The sequence below is a fragment of the Styela clava genome, chromosome 9 (assembly GCF_964204865.1).
Source record: "Styela clava chromosome 9, kaStyClav1.hap1.2, whole genome shotgun sequence".
Taxonomy (NCBI): domain Eukaryota; kingdom Metazoa; phylum Chordata; class Ascidiacea; order Stolidobranchia; family Styelidae; genus Styela; species Styela clava.
The window spans coordinates 18,092,835-18,113,229 of NC_135258.1; the positions used below are offsets into that span (position 1 = coordinate 18,092,835).

Consider the following 20,395-nt stretch of genomic DNA (forward strand, 5'->3'; position numbering starts at 1 on the left):
TTTTGATCATGTTAAGTAAATATTATTTTCGTTTTGAAAGCATTCATCAAAGTTGGAGCTAAAATCTAATACAACCTGAAGATGAGATATAGACGCACAGTTAGCTACTTTCTCTCGTTTGACTAATTCTCTCGTTTTATTATTTGCTTGTAACCGTGGGTGGCTCGACGCTCCTGGTATAAAAGTGCGGCGGCGTCGTCAACGAATCACAATTCGTAAGCTACTTGGCAAAGATAAGGCGAGTGTCTGGACATTGAATATTTTGAAAAGTAGTACAATCCATCAATATGTCAAGAATTATTTTTGAAGTATTTGCTGTAGTGTGTCTTTTGAAGACAACTTTTGCATGTATGTGTATGCCAGCACACTCACAAACGCATCTATGTGGGAAAAATGTATACGGTAAGAGATATTTTGTGTTTTCTATATCTTCAATTTGGTAGTTTTTATTGCCACGAGAAGAAAATTAATATCACAGTGTCAAGAATGTGTTTGATTGTCGAAATTCACCTCGCCTAACAGCGATAATGCACAATGTACAATTTTAAATTTGTTCTACCTGCAACCTGCCCTTTGACTTCAAAGTATCGGACAGCATCGATAAATGCAAGGGTTACAATCAAATTTAAAATTGATAATTTTGGTTCAAATAATTATTTGTACTAGATCTATGAGAATCTAATTTTGAAGTCTCCGTTGTGGTTTTGCGTAGCAATAATTAACATATGTCAGCAATTAATGACTAACAGAAATATAATAATAAACCGCCAATGATCAATAAACGGCAAAGGAAATCGGGCGTTTCCTTTGAACCGACTTGATTCAACCGTACAACCGGATTGTTATAAATTTTCCGAATTTCCCACCGTTTAACGTTACGGTAAAGGATCGTCAATCTAAGTATATGCCTGACATTGAGCAATTCACTTTTGTTACCTAAAATAAAATTTGTCGTAACAAATATAGTTTGATTTATGGTGCAATCGCTCTTCAAGTGTTGACACTTTGGTCCTAACTGCCAGTTACGACTACCAAGAGTGTTTGTATAGTCACCAACTGAGATCACCTGCCCGGACCCGAGATCAGTTTTACTAAAGCGAAGCCATTTAAATATATAACAAAATATAATCTAGTGGAGAAAAACACAATTTTGATGGTTTTTGAGTCGTGACAAGTGCCCATATGTCGGGCGTTTCTGAAATCGAACAAAAATGTCAGATTTCGCCATGCGGGCGCTGTGACAAAACAACCCTCATGAGTTTCGAAAAGCGTTGAAAGTATAACATGTTTTATGAGAATAACCAGTTTCACTTTGATGCGGTTGGATATTAAGAACAATGGAAATTCAGAAGCTACTCTGTTTGATTTTTGAGCGCAATTTGATGTTTAGATCTAAATTATTAACGAAGTTTTCAGTGCACCTATCCTCCCAGGGGAGCTTCTCCATGTTTCAGAGTCCAGGGTTTGACAGGCGTCCCTCGGCAGCGTTCGATGATTTGACTAATTCGGCGGAACCAATTAAATATATTTCCAATTGCTCTCACAAAAGGCGGTTCGATTTATTTCTAACTATTTGCCCTGCACATAATTGCGCTACCGAACCTATAATTTTACGACCAATGTGCGAAAGTGTCTCGGTAATTGAATGGGAACTACGTAATGAAAAGTTGAAGATTTCATCTTTATTTCGACTGACAAAAACAACCAATATATCACCTTGAGTTCAGAACAGTTCAAAATATTTTGAGTCGAAAATACAATATCATTTAGAAAACTTCCGGTGTTCGGGTATCATTTCCATGCTTGAAAAATACATATTTTAGATTCATTTTGGGTCAATTATCTATCCGTGACCAATGTGCGAAAAATACTCTAAAATATGCTGACGTAATACATTTGGACGAAAGCCGAGTCGCAATTGTTATTTGTAAACACGAATATGAAAAAAAATTAAAAAAAAAATTACGCATTTTGGCCGAAGTATAAAGATAAACGCGCCCTTCGTTTTGGCAACGATAAATCCAAACCATACAGTACTTTTTGTTCGTAGGAATGTTATCCATGAAATCATTTTCATTACGATTTAACCCAAACTTTACCAGTATCGCGCTATATATATGTTATTTCTTTTTATACAGCTTCCTTGGTAAAGGTCCGAAGTATGGAATACGTATATTTGGCGGAAAAACCGAAGTACAAACTCACCGACACGAACGACGTATCGAAAAACGACGACTTCAAAGAGAAAAGTGAAATTTCCAGTGGGCTAATGGGTAGGTTTAATATAAAATTTATCATATTTTTTGAAAGTTATCTTCCTCTTAGCAACATTTTGATTTGGACCACGTTGGAAGAGACATTAACTATCAAATTAATTAACGTCTTATATTTGACAAAGACTACAGTGGTCAAATAACAATAAATTTTTCGTTGTGTAATGTATTCGAACACTGCCCAACATATTGGAAGGCTTTGGCGTAATAATTTACAGATTTGAACAACGCCATGTTATGCCAATTATTAGTGTCCAGATGTTATCAAGGCAACTCGGTAAAACACAGCAGACATACAGCACAATACAATCGGCATGCTTCACCGAGGTCTCATTATATACATTCCGATATACATCATCAATAAAATTTAATAAAGTTATTAAATATTATATAAGTCATGACATACGTGAGTAAATCAAGCACATTATGATGTGAAGATATTGTATCATAAATATCAAATAATTTATCAAATTCGCGGTATTTCGCGAACATCTCGCACATCGTTAGAGTACTTTTATGTTACTTATAACAGCCAATATATATGACTGCCTTATTACGATTACAAATATTTATATCACGCGATCGTTCATCATTTAGATATTTTTTCAGAAACTCGACAAACTCTGTCGACCTTTTGGTCAATAAATGTCACCCACGTTCATCGGCCCTTTCATAGTCAAAGCCCGAAAAATTAAACCTGTACGCCTGCTGGTAGAAACATCTGGAACAGGAAGTTGCGATGAAATGTTTATATATTTCTGTGAATAGCGTTACTGTTTTTAAAACTCATTTGTTGCATGCGAGAATTTTTCTCGTCGATATACGAGCCAAAAAAACGTATCCCATAATCGAAATAAATTCTCTGGCGTTAATAATAAAGCGAAACATATTGTAAATGCAACTCTGTACGACTGAAATAATTTGAACTTTTGAAATAATTTGATCTCGACGACGTTGTTTATTATTACAATCACATACCGTGCCATTCTAATATTGCAGCAACTCCTATCGTGTCGTCAATTTGAATTTAATTTATTTTGGAATCTAGGTAACGTAAAGAAAAGCTTAAAGAAACCCGAAATGGAGCGCGTGGAAGTGGTCGTGAAAGATTTGGACAATTTGTCGGATAAGCATTTGGTTGCCAGCCACATCCGTTATAGAGTGAAAGTATACGAGGTAAAAATATCTAATAATGTAACAAAATCAAAAAACCTGACACCAATCAAATGCTTTCACTGATCATACTTCATGACCTATATCTTATTTCACGGGTCGTCTTTATAGACGAGTGAATCGAAACTAGATGCGGACAATGTCTGAAAAATATGCTAAAACTTGTTTTGTTTTGGATTCCAAGCTGTCTAGGAAAAAGCCCTGCTGTAAGTGTGACGAACCGTTTTCCAAAAGAAGTTACGTCACGCTCACGCACGCACGAAAATCTGGCGTTGGATAAAAAATCTCAAATTTATGATTATGATCAGACGGCGTTAACTGAATCACGGCTGAATGTAGGCGACGAATACAGAGAGTTTCTAAAGCTAGTCTGGTGATATTTGGCAATCGAATTGCCGTCGGCGCGTGGTCTCCCTTTTGACCTATTGCCATATGTAGCGTAACAATTCTCATGCTGTTGATACTTGTGACTAACTCGAGGTCAACAGCCTTGGTCACCTCGTTTTGGTCTGATATAGCAAACCGTGATCTTATTGTAGGCGTAATTAACAACTATTTACGATCGACACTTTCATTGGTGCACTTCCAGATTTGGAAAATTATCTTATTTTTGTTTTAATTTCGCTAGGTATGTCCATTTTTTATACAATAGCAATTATCTCCGAAATTAGCCATTTCGTTATTGCTAATCATAGCTTCCTCATTCTGCGACTCAATTATCCGACGTCTAGAAGTTAATTAAGCTCCATTCATAAATTTGGTCTTTGGTGCCATATTATCATAAGGCATTCATTGTCTCGTTGACATCCACAAAATTCCATCGCCATACGGCCGATTAAGTAACAATCATAATGGCAGAGGCATTTCCTTGTTATCTAGACGTCTAAGAAAAAGAGATTTCCGCCGCATTCCGTTCCTTTTGAAATAGAATTCTTCCACAATCTTCTGTAAATGGCGATAGTCTGGAAAGCAAACTTTAAGCGGTACTTGACTGTGTACAAGTCAAGGCGCGGCGGAAGGGCAATCTTACGTAATTGGAAATAAATTTCACTCGGTTCAAAGAAATTCAATTTATGAAAGGAAAACGCGAGCTTAGCGCTACTGGATCGGTCACGATCTGGTAATTACTTCTAGTATAAAAACAAAATCCATCCCGTAGGTCGCGCTGCTAAATATATGGTTATTTAAGTGCAACCGCAAACCTGATAACATAACGAATAATACCATTTCAGACATACAAAGGTCTCAAACCGGAAGAAACTCAGGGCAAGAAAATGTACATTTACACAGCGCCCGATGAAGGAATGTGTGGAATAAAATTGAATACAAAAGAGATGTATCTTCTAATAGGTAAGCGCAATTTGAACTCGAATATTCAAGTGCCGTCCGATGCACCTAATTTGAAATATTGATATGTTGAATAAGCAACAACTTTAGGTGAAATTCAGGTACTTCTACTGTGTATGTCATCTCTTTAACGTTTATTCTTTCTCCTCAGGTGACATTGACGGGGACCGACTGAACATTGGATTGTGCGACCGCGTGATCAGATGGAATAATCTTGATTCAAAGCAAAAACGTGTGATACGTCGTAACATGCGTAACGCTAAGCAGACGTGCGCATCGTCGTGCGAAATACAAACATGTACCTGGTCAATCTGTGGGAAGCCGGTAAGTTCACTATTCGGTGTTAGTCACACAAAAACCAAGATAAAATGTTAGCACGAACCTGTGAAGCCAGGAAACTTCAATAATTCATTATTCCTATTTTTCATTCTAGGACAAAGACTCTTGTATGTGGACTTCAGAAATGGAGATGACAAGTTTGAAACTCAATATCCACCCAGCAAATTACGCTTGTACGCGAGAACCTGGTAAACAGGATGCAAAATGTACGTGGAACAACGCTCTCACCAACACAAAAAGACGTCGTAGACGTAGAAGGCATCATTCCACATCAAGAGCTGAATCTCAACTAAGAGAAATCGTACATCTTCTGCCATAATTTGATGTTGTAATGCGATGGAAAAACTGAAACCTCCGGCTCTCGCGATACATTCCGATATAATACTGTTACGAGTCACGACATGAATGAATGATTTCCAATGGCGCGCGACTCATTAGTGCCGCAAGTGTCTACGAACTCGTTTTGCACCTCGTCCCAATGAGTATTGCTTTACTGTGAGATGAAACTACTGGAACATTCCGGCCGTGTGTATTGTCAAACTTTGCTTTATGGCGTATGAGGGCACTGTATAGTGTAAATAACTGCCATTTTTATTGTAAATGCGTTCAAATTTATTATTCTTTGTTCTTTCTTATTTCCCCCTATTTTTCATCCTCACTATTTTTTGTTTTCCACACACTTTATAAAATTATGAAAAATAAAAGGTGAAACGATACAAAAACAAATAAATTAGTTCGACATGTAATGTGGAACTTATAAAAGGGGGGTATTGGCAAAGTTGAATTCTAATAGCGGGGTTCCTGCCCTGGATGGCCAGCGTGCGTGATGGCTAACTATTTTTCGATTAAGCTCACACCACATCCCGCGCAGTAATATTTCAGTACCACGCGTATCACGGTGGAAAGTAGTTGCTATATTATCATGAGGTCTAAATCGGTGTATTTTCATACCAATGCAAAAATAGATTGAAAGTAAATCAACCTAGTTGATATTGATACTCAAAATGTTAAAAGCAAATGAGAATCTTCTTACGGTGAGACATCGTTTTGACAAACAATATGCATCCTGGTGCACAATGCATACGCAACTAGCAAATTATTAAATCAAAACTTCAAATTCGCGTTGCGTTTGTACAAAAATTATGGTTATGAGAGTAACATTCCGCATTTTACAAAAACGTGAAATGTCACTAACTGGAAAGGAATGAGTTATGATTGAAAGCAGTAAAAAGTATTCAGTAAAATCCAATCATATTCCGGAGCCATCCATATTTTACGTAAACATGGCCAAAATACGATTCAATCAATTACAATATAGTTAATTGTAGAATGAGGTATATATTGTATATTTTAGCTATTTCATGTCTGTTGTCTTATTAGAACAAAGCAGTCATAAACTGCAACTATGCAACTGAAACTTGTGAGGGGCACATATCTCGCGACTGTGTCTTGGGCCGGTGAGGTCTACCACATGTATCGCGCCTCTGTTATACTGTTTAATTTGTATGCATATACTGTTAAGTTTTGGGGGCAAATAAACATACAAACATTTTTATAAAATAGTTGTTTAATAAAAAGTTTTCAAGGATCATTTTTTATACCTTATCAGAAACAACCATGGAAAGATTTGGGAATTGGATAAAACAAACTCCTCGGCAATATATTCCCAAAAAATCTTGCGAATATTGACCACCATTATTCATAGCACATGGGAATTAAATACATAGACACAGAGGTGGCACGATGCCAATAATATAAAAGACCGATAATTAGCGATGTTAATCACATTTTCTGCATCATGACAGTATACAACTTATACTACTTTGCTCGCTCCTGGGGGAGAACGCATATCGACGTGGTATACAAGTGTGTTTGATGTAGAGCAAGTTCTCTTTAGCCTGATGACCTGAAGATTATGAAATTTACAGCAATGCGCAGCACGATCTTCATTCTGTGCGCTGCACGCAAGGCCTAATATTTTATCTGAATTACACTCAAACTCATTTCATATTTCTCTAATAAATGTTATAAATAATTAATATTAATTATACATTATTACAAAAATTGTATGTGGCCTCGTAGTGCATGTTCAAGACTATTATAGGCGCACAGCAGCGGTGCGTGGGGTTTAATCCGGCGTTTTTGTTTGATTAAATTTGTGAAATTAAATACGAGCGACATAAAAATCAAGTTCTATATTACTTTAATAAAGGTTAAAAGATGTGGTATGATTCATTTGAAAAATTTATTAAAATAAGTCGAGTTAAAGTAATGAGTGTGTGACTTTCTACCAAACAACACTTCACCAATACATTGTGAATATTAGCGTTCATCAATGACTTACATAAAAAAGAGCTACCTAAAAGATTGTAACGCTTTGTGCAAACTAAGATAACACTAACAATGACAGCATCAACTTTTAGTAGGCTTAGGAATTGTCTGTTAAACTTAAAGTTATTTGAAATATCGATTCACCAAGCGAACAGATTGTGCGATGATCAACTAATATGATGGGCTGTCACAGATCTTCGGTCTACACTGGCTGAACATTCCTTTGATTACAATATATCTCTGAATTTTTATACAATATACTTATGTTTTGTTATAGAGAAAGAAATAAAATCCCATTTACCATATCTTTTCCGGCTGGATAATAAGTTTGTGAAATCAATGGAAACTTGTCAGACCCCAATCTTTTCTGTATGCGTATGAGCTGAGCAAACTGAATAAAGGCGAGTATATTAAAATCACGAAGATTTAAAATACAGAGCCAAGCATTATCACAAACGTTAGTTATTTGGCATTTATTCTTGATTGCCTCGAAAACACAAATACAGGGTTTTCATAAAGTTTTAATTTTTTGAAATTGCTAACGGAATTCATCGATACCATATTAAACGAAGTGATGAAAATATCTTAAATAAACATTGATAAAAATAAAATAAACATTATTAAGATATAAAACTGATTCCATAACAAAATTGAAGTTGTAACGGAACTTTATGAACACCCTGCTTATCCTTATTGTTGAATACCAGATCGAGGCCGATATAATGTCACATAATAATTTGTTAAATTTTCGAGGTCATCATGATAAAAAATGATTGCACTCCAAACATTCTCTTATTATTGATAACAGACGAAAAATTACGGTAAGGGTGTTAGTAAAGAGCATAGTCGTACTGAACAACTTGTGTAAGGAATATCAAATAAGCATGACACTCCAAGGGTCACGTAAGACCGTAAATATTTTTCCAAATAGTATTCAAGCCAACATATGAATTTCTGATAACTAAAGTCATAATGCTGTGCTCTACAGTAGCCCAAGCGCCTCAGTCATTGTTCAACATCGACTTCATGCAACCTAATTAATTATATTCCCGTCGATAATTTTAATATATATATACTTTTTAATCGATTTATATACTCTTTCTGATCAAATTGTTGTTCCAAGAAGTATTCCCACCAGGATAAAAAAAACATTACTGAAATGAAGTTTTCTAGTATTAACCCAAATGTAATGAAATTGGTTAGGTTGGATGAAATTAACATTGTGAAATGCTTTCAGGTCTGATGAGTGTGACACCAAAAGAGACATAAATAAAAACCAAAAAGTTTATTCTTTTCTCAACAATGCAATTTTGTTAAGTTAATAAGAGGTAATGGGTTTCATATCAACGACGTAACTCTATTTGTGTTTGTCAGGGGTTTCTATGAACAAGAAAACTATACTTTCACCACGTTTCACACAAAAAAGGGTAAAAAAACATCATCCAAAGATTATTAGAAGACAGTAAGGTTGATGCACGTTTCGAAGCGATTCTAAAGGTAAATTTAGTAAAAAAGGAACAAGTGTTATTTCGGGATTCCAATTACATAACAATTAGACAAGTCGATTATTTCGACTCCGACTTTTCAAGCAAAAATCACGGAACCCCGACCAATACTAGGAATAATACCGACTGAAGAAAGAATTTCAAACTGCTATCATGATGCGACAAAAAATCAGTAAACACCGGTTTACATCAAGACTCTGAATCCAAATCTATTGCACATGAACTGTAACTTAGCAAAAAATTATTTTGTGGTATTTTCTGATTTTTTCACATATGAACTTCATATATATATATATAAATGTATATCATGTTCGACTATAAATTTGAATTTGCTGTTCAAATATGACATTTAGTAATGCTATGAATCAATTTATTCTAAAGCTTTACCGTCCAAGGTCGATCCAAGAAATTATAAATTGAATGAAGTGAATTAACCGATGGAATTCCGCCATATTTGAAACCGATTATTAGATTCCGGAAATCTTCTCCTTCAGCCATTGATCGAGGCGATTGTCGGATCAACAAAAAATGTGGTTTGAATGATCTAAAATCAATTATTTTTCGATAGAATGTTATAAATGTGATTGTAAAATAAATTTTAAACCTTCAAGGAGAACACGGGGGTAAACAAGGACAAATGAAAAGTAAAAAGAGGCGCCTGAGCACCAATAGGAAAATAGAAAAAAATGAAGCAGGTACTCACTTTGATATTTTGCTTCCTGCTCGCACACATCTGATATCAACTGTGACACCTTCCGCACTATTTGCCGTGACCGTGATTTCATCAAAGGTGGCCTGTCAGAAGTCAAAATACATATATTTTTCAATAACCATGAGTCATAGAAGTCCCCATATACGTGGCAACAGTATCGAACAAAATGATTGCCCGATTTCCATCTCAAGTAACTAAATACATGCCGGACAATAACAGTAGGTCTTTCTATATATTTCTTATATTTATTGTCTAATCGATTTCCTTTACTCTTTTATATCGATTTGAAGTCACGCAATTTGAAAAGAAATATTTGGCTCCATGTTAACTTAGAATGAATTCAAAATACTTAGAATTCATTATCATACTAAAATCAGTAATCACTATTGATTGACCTAAGATAACCGTGAACCACGCCCAAACTGAATATTTTAGAAATTAAAAATTTCGGGAATATGGCCTGAACAAAATGGACCAATTTGTATCACTTCATTATAATAAATACAGAAAGTTTTAAACGTTAAAAGTCTTGATATGATATATGATAAATATGTGATAAATCTTATGGCAATCTATTTGTCATAAATTGCGAAAAATGATAAACCCACTATTAACCATACAGAACGAGCGATATCAAAAAAGCGGACGCCGCAAGTGCTTTTTAAGATTATTTAAAATACGGTCACTTGGAAGAACTGGATCACAATATTAATACAGTAATTTGAACACAACAACGTACTGCATCACTGCTTTGACCAAATGCGTATTTTAGATATTTTATCTGATCAATGGTCGATCAAAAAACTGCAAAGCGTAAAATCAAAAAATCGATTCCAGGGATTTTCATTGATCATTGTTCGGCTTTTTGACTGATAACACGAAGGAGTTGTTGTTTTTCATTTTAAGATTTGCCTTGGTAAGTAGGTGCGGTATATATATACCATTATAACTTTGGGATATCTAAGAGCCATGATTATTACTATGAAGTGAAGCTGAAATCGTTATGCCTAGACTTTGGAACAGGGATTAACCGCAAAATACGGTAAATAACCACAGACTCATTTGAAGCATACATTTGACGAAATATAAGATCGTGTTATAAATATTTTATTTTCTAAATGTAAAAGCAATTAAAACTTACGGCTTTTTCAAAATACGTTATATGGAGAATATTTGATTCGAGTGCATTTACGTATTGATACAAGTATTTTGAATAAGTCGAGTGAAAAATGTTTTAGATGCAGAACATGGTTGAGAAGGAGTCCAGTGGAAAAGTCCATGACCAAGCCTTGCGTATAACACGTAGAAGAAACAATTTTGAAGCACCGTGAAATGAGGTTATTTTCAAAATCTTTCAGTGCGCATAATTTTGCACTTCTGGTATATGCACAGATGCAACGGGCTCACCTACTGCACAAGAATCTATGTATTGATCATAATCCTCTTACCTGTTCGACACGTATAGTGAAATCATGAATTTTCTTCCCTCGGAAATATTTTGTCCTGTCAAAATCATATAACAAATATCATTAAAAAAATGTGACTATTAGTCTCGTTATCAAGTCATCAAGTATACCAGACATTCAGTAATGAATAAGATATGAAATTATAAATAAATCATTAACTTTGGTGAAACTATTCGAATTTCTTCAATATTTGTTATCACTATTTGAAAAAAGACAAAGAACTCTATATATTCACCCACATGTACTTCTGTTGGTATCTCAAGGCGACCCGCAGCATAATGTTACCATTGTAGTAAATTATTTGCCTGAATGTTGCCAGTCCATCATACTTCCCAAACGTTTTGATAACGAAAATGTGAGCGGTTGGGTTGTTTCAAGAAAGCCGCTATTGACATTGGACGATTCAATCCTATCTATATATATATTATTATCTACTGTTTTAATTTGTCCATCAACAAAATAATTAGTTATTTACCAGTCAGTATGTTGGTCGTCAATAGCAAGAAGCGTTTTCGTCTTGCTCGCCTGTTCCGTTTCCTGTTTCATTCTTGACAGTGGATTACCGGATGTGAAAGAAGAAAAGAATCCTCCAGATTGCTGGTTCGAAGATGCAGAATCTGGTAAGTACATTGTAAAGTATCATGCTGGGAAAGTTAGGGAACGCCACGCACGTGATGAAATGCGCACGATTGCTAACAACAAACTTCCAAGCCTCCGAGAACCTAAGTAGTGACCAATGAAAAAGCAGGGTGAGATTGAAATATTTCTTGCTATGGGGAAAAAATCTATATTCAACAATTTCGCCAAAATCTAAGTTTCGTGAGAATCTTTATTTCAATTCGATCAGACACATATCTTGCAAATTTGCACAGTTAGAGTACTAAAAATGAAATAATAAGTTTAAAAGCACCTGTAACGACATCTGTTTTGGGAATTCTTTCATGCGATATAGGAGCTGGTGTCACCTGTTGATCGCGCGATAACTCCACTTCCGCGCTTCGACTCGTGGCTACCGGTACTGGCGGTCTTTGAGGTTCATCTCCCAGATCCACAAGATATCCGTTTGGAAGATTGCTGGTAAAACTGTTCTCAGAGAGTCTTCGCTTCAAAAAGTTCATAGCCGACTGCATAATGGCCCGTTCAGTTTTTCAATAATTTCTAAGTAAAGCAAGCGTGCAACACGGTAACAGTAGTCGAATTCGTATGAAAATTGTCAAATTTACGATGAAATCACCCTGCCTTTGAAAATATATGTACGTTATTCATTGCCTAATGGCTGATACAAAAAACAGAACCAACCTGAACTGCCATTAAAATAACGGTATGGAAAGTAGGCAAGCCCACTGGTTGTACTATCTGCAAACAGAACAAATCAATATTTCATTGGAATGTAATCCGATTTTATTTTCGAAAAAAATCGCGAGGTTGCTTCACTTCAATAAATCAATTTGCATGACTGATAACTTCTGAAAAGTTAGTATTTAGGAGTTGTGCCCTGTATACTGCAGTTACATAATCTCACTGGCATTTGTATGTGCCATTGGTGACTGATGAGGATCACGGATAACTGATAAAGAAAGCTTCGTTGCAATTGATTTTAGAAACCGTGAACATTGATAAGTTAATCTTTACGCAATCTGGAAAGTAGCTGTACGACATCAGTTTGCACAAATCAGAAGTCTTCATGACACTTCTTACGACTCATTAGCTATCACGCACAAAACGAGAATATATTTATGACGCATACGGCAAAAGTTTATCTAATATATTGGTTGCGGATGTGAAGTCGAACACAGTCTGGATTCTTTATTAAATTATTCATTGCAACTTGAATGCGCGAGGTGCGTTTCAGATTGACAGATAAATATAGACAAATCTTATCGGATATAGGACAAGGATTTTAGTATAGCTGTCAAGCTATGGAATGTCAGCTCGAACGTGAATAATATAAGGTAACATAACAGAAATTCTGATAAGATCTATTTCACTCATTTTTTTACATCCGCACATATTAAAAGACACTTTTGAGTTCTATACAGCGCATAAATTTTATTTACTTACAAAAAAATGTAAGCCTCGCTTTCGCATGCCTGCAGTATAGCAATAGCAAAATATTTATTGTTCTTTCGGTTATTTCATTTATTATGTGACACTGACAGCTTCAATATATATACAGTAACTTCACTCATGGACTGCATCCATAAGACATAAGTTATGTTCTGAAGATTTAGCCCATTCCTTTATGACGGTAAAGTTATTTCTACCAATATTAGCAACTTTTCATCGTGCAGTTGGTTACTTATATTATTCACCTTTATATTCTTCTCCCCAATAATGTAATATAATTCTTCTTCCAATGATATATACCATGAGATAATTTATAGATAAGACTGACTAAAACAATATTCAAAATGCTTTATCTGGCTAATTCATCAGTCAAGATGATATTTCTTCAAACCTTTAGCTATATAACTGACAATGCCTTCCAATTTTGACAATATTTTGATTGAAAACTTTTCAGCGCAACACAAATAATTCTGTATTTAATTACTTAAAACGTTCGTCGGCTTCCGAAAACCGCCAATTTGAAGTTGACGACAGTTACTGAACTCTTACGCATTTCACCTTTGCGAGTCAATATCGCAGATTTAAAAGATGTCGAATAGTTTCAAACGATCGATCAATTTTGTGATAAATCGATGAAGATAAAAACGAATCGGCGACAACTAAACTATCGATGTCCATCACGCGAAATGCAATTTCATCGCATATTGTCATCAATGGTATTCAATTTCTATCAGTAATATTAATGTATTATAGATTGAAAAAACTGGCAGAATGTCGAATATGGAACGACGGCGCAACTCTTTCGGAGAATACAACTAAACGTTTTCGTACCTTCCAATAAATATTCAAGAATGCTGAATAAGTTGAAAAACTGTCAATGGGATAAATTTAATCAAGGAAATTCTCTAACTATAGACTACATCAAGGCCTGGTGCGTGACTCCATTAACTTTGATGGTATATAGCACAGGGTTTACTTCATAATAGGTATTACTCACCAAATCCTTACCATGTCATTAAAATAGAAAAGTAATTTCTCGTCTGGGAAATATTCCCACGGGAAATTCTATTTATTTTTTAGTTACTTTTCTGAGAATATCATTATCAAGTAATGATTATGAATAATATTCACAGTCAAGTTAGCAGATAGCAATTTTTTACTGCTGAGTATAGAAGGGAAATAAATACTATTAAATCTTGCTGAAACGTAAGCGTGAATCTCAATCATTGCAAGGGAGATATCGCCATCGACCACTCCCAACATCGTTGAGTGTAGTCTTATAGGAAAAATTAATGGCTACCTAAAGTTAAAATCTAATGATTGATTCTCAGAAATCTGTAAGTATATATAGCCAGTCCACAAACAAATTACACATATATTCACAAGTTAAAAGTATTTGCCAGTTCACGATTGAATAAATTATAGTCCAATATTAAAATGCGCAAATTCTAGAGTGTTGCAAGACAACTGAATTTGAACAATCATCATTACAAGAATAAGCTCTTTAAAAATAGTTTTTTAAAAATCTAATACTTTTTATAAGATATGCATATGTGGATAGATATATATATGATTTATAGGTGTTATAGGCTCTTGAGATGGGGAAATTTAGGCCTACTATTCGGTTTAACATCTTAAGAACTTTTTCCGTTTGGAATTGCTAGCTAAGCACAAAATTGTGAAAACGGTTAGAGCAGGACGGGCAAATTTAAGTAAATCGATTTACGTCAGGCCTAGGTGGGCGAAACTAATGATGAAGTCAATTTTAAAACTTTTAGGAGGTGTTTCAAAGCTTTTCTCTCGTCACGACTCTAGACAAGCAAATACTGATTCAAAACGTAACACGATAATATATCTTCAGAATTATGGCTGAACTGAAAATTAAGGTACAGTCATGAAAATCTCGGATTCGACTCAAATCTCAGTAACATCAGAATATTATGCAACAAAACTTGATATATAATTTTGTTACGATTGTAACTCACGTATGTCTCCATATTACCATTGCATTGCACTCTGAAATATAGTTTAAAATTATATTTTATGCTCTTCCATTCCCCATGCCCCTCAAAATATGCAATGTTGTCATCGGACTAATAATCGAAACAAGCTGGAAAACACAATAACTCTTAAGAATACAAATCTCAAAACGAAGATTACCCACAATAAACACAAGGTACTTATGGCTCTGATGCGCATAAAAAGCACAGAATGCTCTATGTTAGTAGTGGGCCCTTAATTCGCGTCGCATTCTGTATTAATAATTCATAGGAACGCCAAGAAAATGATAAATGAAGAAGATCGACGGTTGTTATGAGAGAAATTCGTCCTAAACGACTTCTGTATTGTTTCTGATTTCTTCACAAGTAGGCAAAGATGCAGAATAATACAGAGTGTACTATTTCATACGATAGCTTTTCTGCTCAATGTACCAGAAGGAATAACGAATTAACGATTGGACATTCAAAAATCAGTCTCCCATAAACCTTGCTTATGAACGGCATTGCTAATGAAAGAAGTTATTCTGTAAACTCCATCCTGCTACCGCAAATAATTATCTCATATATATAATTGCCAGACCAACTCGAATAGAATTTTTTTCCTGTATTATCCGAACAAATATATATTTCAATTCGTGCAAAGTGATTATGTTCATTTCTTTTGACAAAACTTTTCAAATAGATTTTGTATTCATTAAAATGAAACAAAAATAAACAAATCGGTTTTGATTCTGACATTAACATCATAATCTGTAAAACAAGGTTTCGTGAAATACCGGTAATCGAGCAGGCTTCGGATTTTTCTGCTCGTGAATCAATTTTTTTCGCTTCTCGCTAGACAAGTTTCCAAGAACGACCACACAACCCCCTTATTGTGTTATCACAATTGCATAATAAAATGTTTTTAATTGTAGGTCGATTTATGTTACGTCGGTCTACTCGCGGTCTGGTGAGCTCAGTGGTTTCAATTTACAATGCAAGCGCAATTGAATTAGTTCAGCTTGCATCAAATCTGTTTTCCTCTAAGAGAGTCGTTGTCGTTGCCTTTTCAGTATAACCAAAAACTAGAGATGCTCTCACACGCGGCCTTGTATGGATCTCAATCTGACACGCGAGATTGGCATTGACAAACGAAAAAGACTACTTGTGAGCGACTAAGAGGATACAGATAGATTGAGATTCTGCTATTTGTTTATACTATGCAGAAATCAAAGCAAAAATTAATGGCCGAAAAGACTCAAAAGTGTATAAAGGAATTAAAATATTAAAAATAAAATGGTACACCATGAAAAGTCATTTGCACAAGGCACTGCGAAAGTCATGGCGTCAGCGACACTCTTAGATGAACTTTTAGAGAGCAAAAACCTTAAAATTATTACATTTGATCGTTCAAAAAAAACAAGCACAGTAATGAATGGCGCAACAGCACTCCAATGGGCGTAACATTGCGTTCATTTCATGAGCAATAGCAATAATGGTTATTAATATGATTAAACAGAATGTTAATGCGGATCAAGCTAGGGGTCATATAGAGATATACAGTGGTGGAATTCAAAGTTTTAGAAACACTTTTTTTTGTTTTCAACCTTCCAAAAACCTTGTAGCCTTATACAAATAAAAAACGAAACATAAGATTACAACAACTTAAAGGTCACATTCACTAATGTATGTCTCTACGTAAGCTACATTCAGAGATTATTAACACGACATGCCTTACAAAAATCAACATACATAACTTTTGAACCGCTAAGCACAACGCAGGTTACTTGTTTTCTGTGGTCATCTAACGTCTAACAAAAAGGTAAGAACGGTTTCCTTGATTACCGCGACATTCCAATTATGTTTCTTGCAAACCCCCCTAATCCCATCACTGTATATATTCTGAATAGCTACATTAGGAAGTATGTAAATAAGTTTGTTTTGATTTTATTTTACACATAAACAATACAGTGCAGAAGAAACAAATATACGCAAAATCAGGAAAGTAGGCAGATTCTGAAAAGATTTAGGACGTGCTGATGATACACGTGCCCACTTACCCCAAACAACACATTGAGCTATATGTCAAAAAATACTCGTAAGATAATTCTGGTGTGGATTATATACGGCGATATATCATTTTTTGGATCCTAAACTGTCAATTTTTGCTTCATCAGTTTTCCGCCTTTCAACCCCACAAAAACGTTCACTTTCCCTGCCGCGGACTCCAGTGTGACATGGCAATTTCCAAAAGGGCTTCTTCATCTTATGTAACACCACAATGATCATTCTTCAATAACTTCGCACAAAATTAGCTTCCACTAAATAAAGGTCTAATTGCACTCCTAGTTTCAATCGTTCTATATAATGGGGTTTGACGGGAGCTTGAAATATAGCGTAAGGGTTCGGCAGGCTCGTAAAAGTTGGAACCACTGCGCTAACGGCTGAATCTATGCCTCATTATCACAACCGAGATGGCAGTATATAGTGAATGACCAGAGACTGGTTCAATTCAACACTGCCAGTGCTATCACACCGGAACATCTGTATGTGGGGAGGGCATTCCCCAGGTGAAGGATTTAGGTTAACTTTTTGAAGAGTGATTTTATGGATGGGGGTCATTCAAGTTACATGCGAATTAGCTAGTAAGTACCTGGGATTCGAAAGTAATTGGCCCAGAAGCTAAATAGAAGAACAATTATTATGGCTTCAATAATTTTCCCAAATGATCCATTTCCTCACTTTCTACCTAATTCCATACCTGGAGCAATTCGTAAAAAGTAGCAGTAGGAGTCTCAATAAATATCTTTACCTATTTTTAAAGAACACTACAACAATGCTGAGATTCCATTTCCTTAGTTCCATTCACACAAAAACATCAAAATATAACTGAATAAGCACAAATTCTACCATAAAAGTAGGACCATATTTCATGCATTTCATAACAAGACGTTCAAACCATCAATTATTCCCAACAAATTTGAAAAACACAGCCCTTTCTATCTTTTGATTTATGATCAGGCATAAAATCTAATCCAAGTACTCAAAAAAAGGCCATATTAGTTGCGCTTTGGTGGACTAAAAACCATTTTGTGGCAACTGGATAGAAAAATACAGTAGCAGTGAGGCTATGAAAATGAATGAGAAGAAATTTGAATATTCAAGGACTGAATCTAATTATAATCTCAAAAATATAAACACTGATCAAAACGAAGACGATTTCCACTGAATAATACAAGGCAAGAAAATCAATTGAATGCCAAAATGAGTAAAAAAGGCCCAAAAGTCATGAATGGTGTAATTCAACCATTGCACCAATTTGGAGTTTATATCTCTTGAAAAGCACACACAACTTAAGTTAAACTCAATTTGTCAGAATATATAGTACAGCAATTATTTTTCATGAATAACTTACATCAACTTGTAAAGTCTGCACACTTTGATAACATCTGAATTTATCCCTAACCAAGAAATCAATTATCATGATTGAAAATCCAGCAATGTCTTATAAAATTAAGATCATGACCCTTGAATTAGAAAAAGAGAGATGTTGAAAGCAAATGAACGTACAGGCTCAATTTGCATTGAAATATTTTTGAATTTCCTATTTATCTTTAGTCTTTTATACAGACACAATACAATATTAATAAAAAAAAGTATGGCAGAACTGCATTTGCAAAAAATTATTGCCTTCTGGATGATGCATATGTTTTTGGAAATGCAAACTGGTGGTTTCCTGTTCCTGTAACCAATCCTAAGTACCCAGCATTTGGAACTAAGTTCCATCTCAAAGTAATAGTCACATTTTGATTCCCTTTCAGTCCATGTCCATCATCAAAGAAGTAGTACAAAGTATGCATGTTTTTGAGATCTATTTTGGCATTTTGTCCTCGCATTATGATCTTGTCCCATAAAACAACTTGGTTTACTTTGTTGTTTTTAGTTTCGTATTCCGCCAAAAGGTAGAGGAACAGTTGTTTCAGATTCCAGTTGAAAACCGGAGTCAAATCTGCTTTCAAATCGAATGACAAACTCCCCAAATCATTTTTCTGTCTGTGAGCATTGAAGTCTTCTATATTTCTCACGATTGCATCGCTTACTTTGATTTCAACTTTTTCTCCGTAGTCTAGAAAATTAGTTGTCAAAAAGCATGCAAAGGTCAGGGCAGCAGTCACACTCAAACTAAATGCAAATACAGAGTTTGCACGAGACAGAAAACTATTCATGATTAAATTTTATACTCTGAAGAGAAAATGGAAAACAAAGTTATATTTATAACATTATATAAAGAGGCACAACTATGGTAAAGACAGAAAGATATAGCAAGAACTCTAAAACCATACTCTTGGGAGTGTGCAGAAAATAACAAAACCTGTTAAATTATATGATTACTGATCTCCCAACACTGCAATGGGAAAGAAAATATAGTTGATAGCCTATAGTCTAAGTGCAATTATCATGTTAATACTGTAATCGGCTATATATTGACATTAAATTCGTCTATCAATAAGTTTAAAAAATGGATTGACAAATCAGCAGTAAAGTTAATGACTCGGCATATTTATATGTCAGCGATATTTTGTGTAAAATGATTATGGTACTTTCCCAACCCTGTAGGACAAATGAATCCTTAGTACCGGTACTGTAGTAGGCTAACAACCCGTTGATCTCCGCCGCATGGCAAGTTGCCTGACACCAGTGGCTTACCATCTGTCAAAATTTGGAATCCTTACCTATTTCTGTAATTACCGGTAGGTACCAATTTATTGTTTCAGACTAATGGCATAATGGTGAAGAAAGACATACCGGTAGCCGACAAACAGTCACATAAATCAGTAAATGTATCATAGCAGCATGGTGAGGTGCGGAGTGAAATTCTTCAATTAACTAATCACAAGTCTCGTTCGGTTCCTCGATGCCTCCTACCGGTACCGGTACTTTTTGTTACCGTACCGGTACCGTAATCATGCGTTTGGCAGTTTAGTGCGTTTTTTTTCTCATAGATAGATAGATAGTTTATTTCGAAAACTCCATAACAAACCTAAATTAAAAATGGAGAATTCTGGAGGGCAAGCAAAACCTACAAAAAAGTTTAAAACATGAAGTATCTCATGTGCCTGCCCACCAGCACGCACACAAAAACACAAGCCCAATTAAATGAGGCTTGGGCCAAACTTAACAAAATACACGATAGTAATAAACT

The 20,395-nt window shown here is 35.1% G+C and overlaps 3 protein-coding genes across 4 annotated transcripts in view; 1 reads left to right on the forward strand and 2 right to left on the reverse strand.

The window, feature by feature from the left end:
- The window catches only part of LOC120339091 (synapsin-2-like), a 39,602-nt gene extending 27,137 nt beyond the window's left edge, over positions 1–12,465 (reverse strand). Inside the window, exons 1-6 of one of the 2 annotated variants that reach the window (XM_039407156.2) lie at positions 12,057–12,464; positions 11,622–11,763; positions 11,129–11,183; positions 9,672–9,763; positions 9,356–9,512; positions 7,765–7,854 (exon numbers count right to left, since the gene is read on the reverse strand). In XM_039407156.2, coding sequence (XP_039263090.2) covers positions 7,765–7,854; positions 9,356–9,512; positions 9,672–9,763; positions 11,129–11,183; positions 11,622–11,763; positions 12,057–12,276 — 756 coding nt within the window. In that variant the 5' untranslated portion in view covers positions 12,277–12,464. Of the gene's footprint in view, positions 1–7,764; positions 7,855–9,355; positions 9,513–9,671; positions 9,764–11,128; positions 11,184–11,621; positions 11,764–12,056 lie in introns of both variants that reach the window. The other variant, XM_039407157.2, reaches the window with a different exon arrangement.
- LOC120339115 (metalloproteinase inhibitor 2-like) lies at positions 210–5,878 on the forward strand. Its single transcript, XM_039407190.2, has 6 exons — positions 210–402; positions 2,139–2,273; positions 3,322–3,449; positions 4,679–4,796; positions 4,945–5,117; positions 5,227–5,878. Exons 1-6 carry the CDS (start codon positions 288–290, stop codon positions 5,449–5,451), a joined length of 894 nt encoding a protein of 297 aa, XP_039263124.1. The 5' UTR covers positions 210–287; the 3' UTR covers positions 5,452–5,878.
- Positions 12,466–18,029: 5,564 nt separating the features above from the next.
- Positions 18,030–19,461, reverse strand: LOC120339129 (signal peptidase complex subunit 3-like). Its single transcript, XM_039407208.2, has one exon. The coding sequence runs from the start codon at positions 19,416–19,418 to the stop codon at positions 18,876–18,878; it is 543 nt and encodes a 180-aa protein (XP_039263142.1). The 5' UTR covers positions 19,419–19,461; the 3' UTR covers positions 18,030–18,875.
- Between the last annotated feature and the right edge of the window lie 934 nt (positions 19,462–20,395).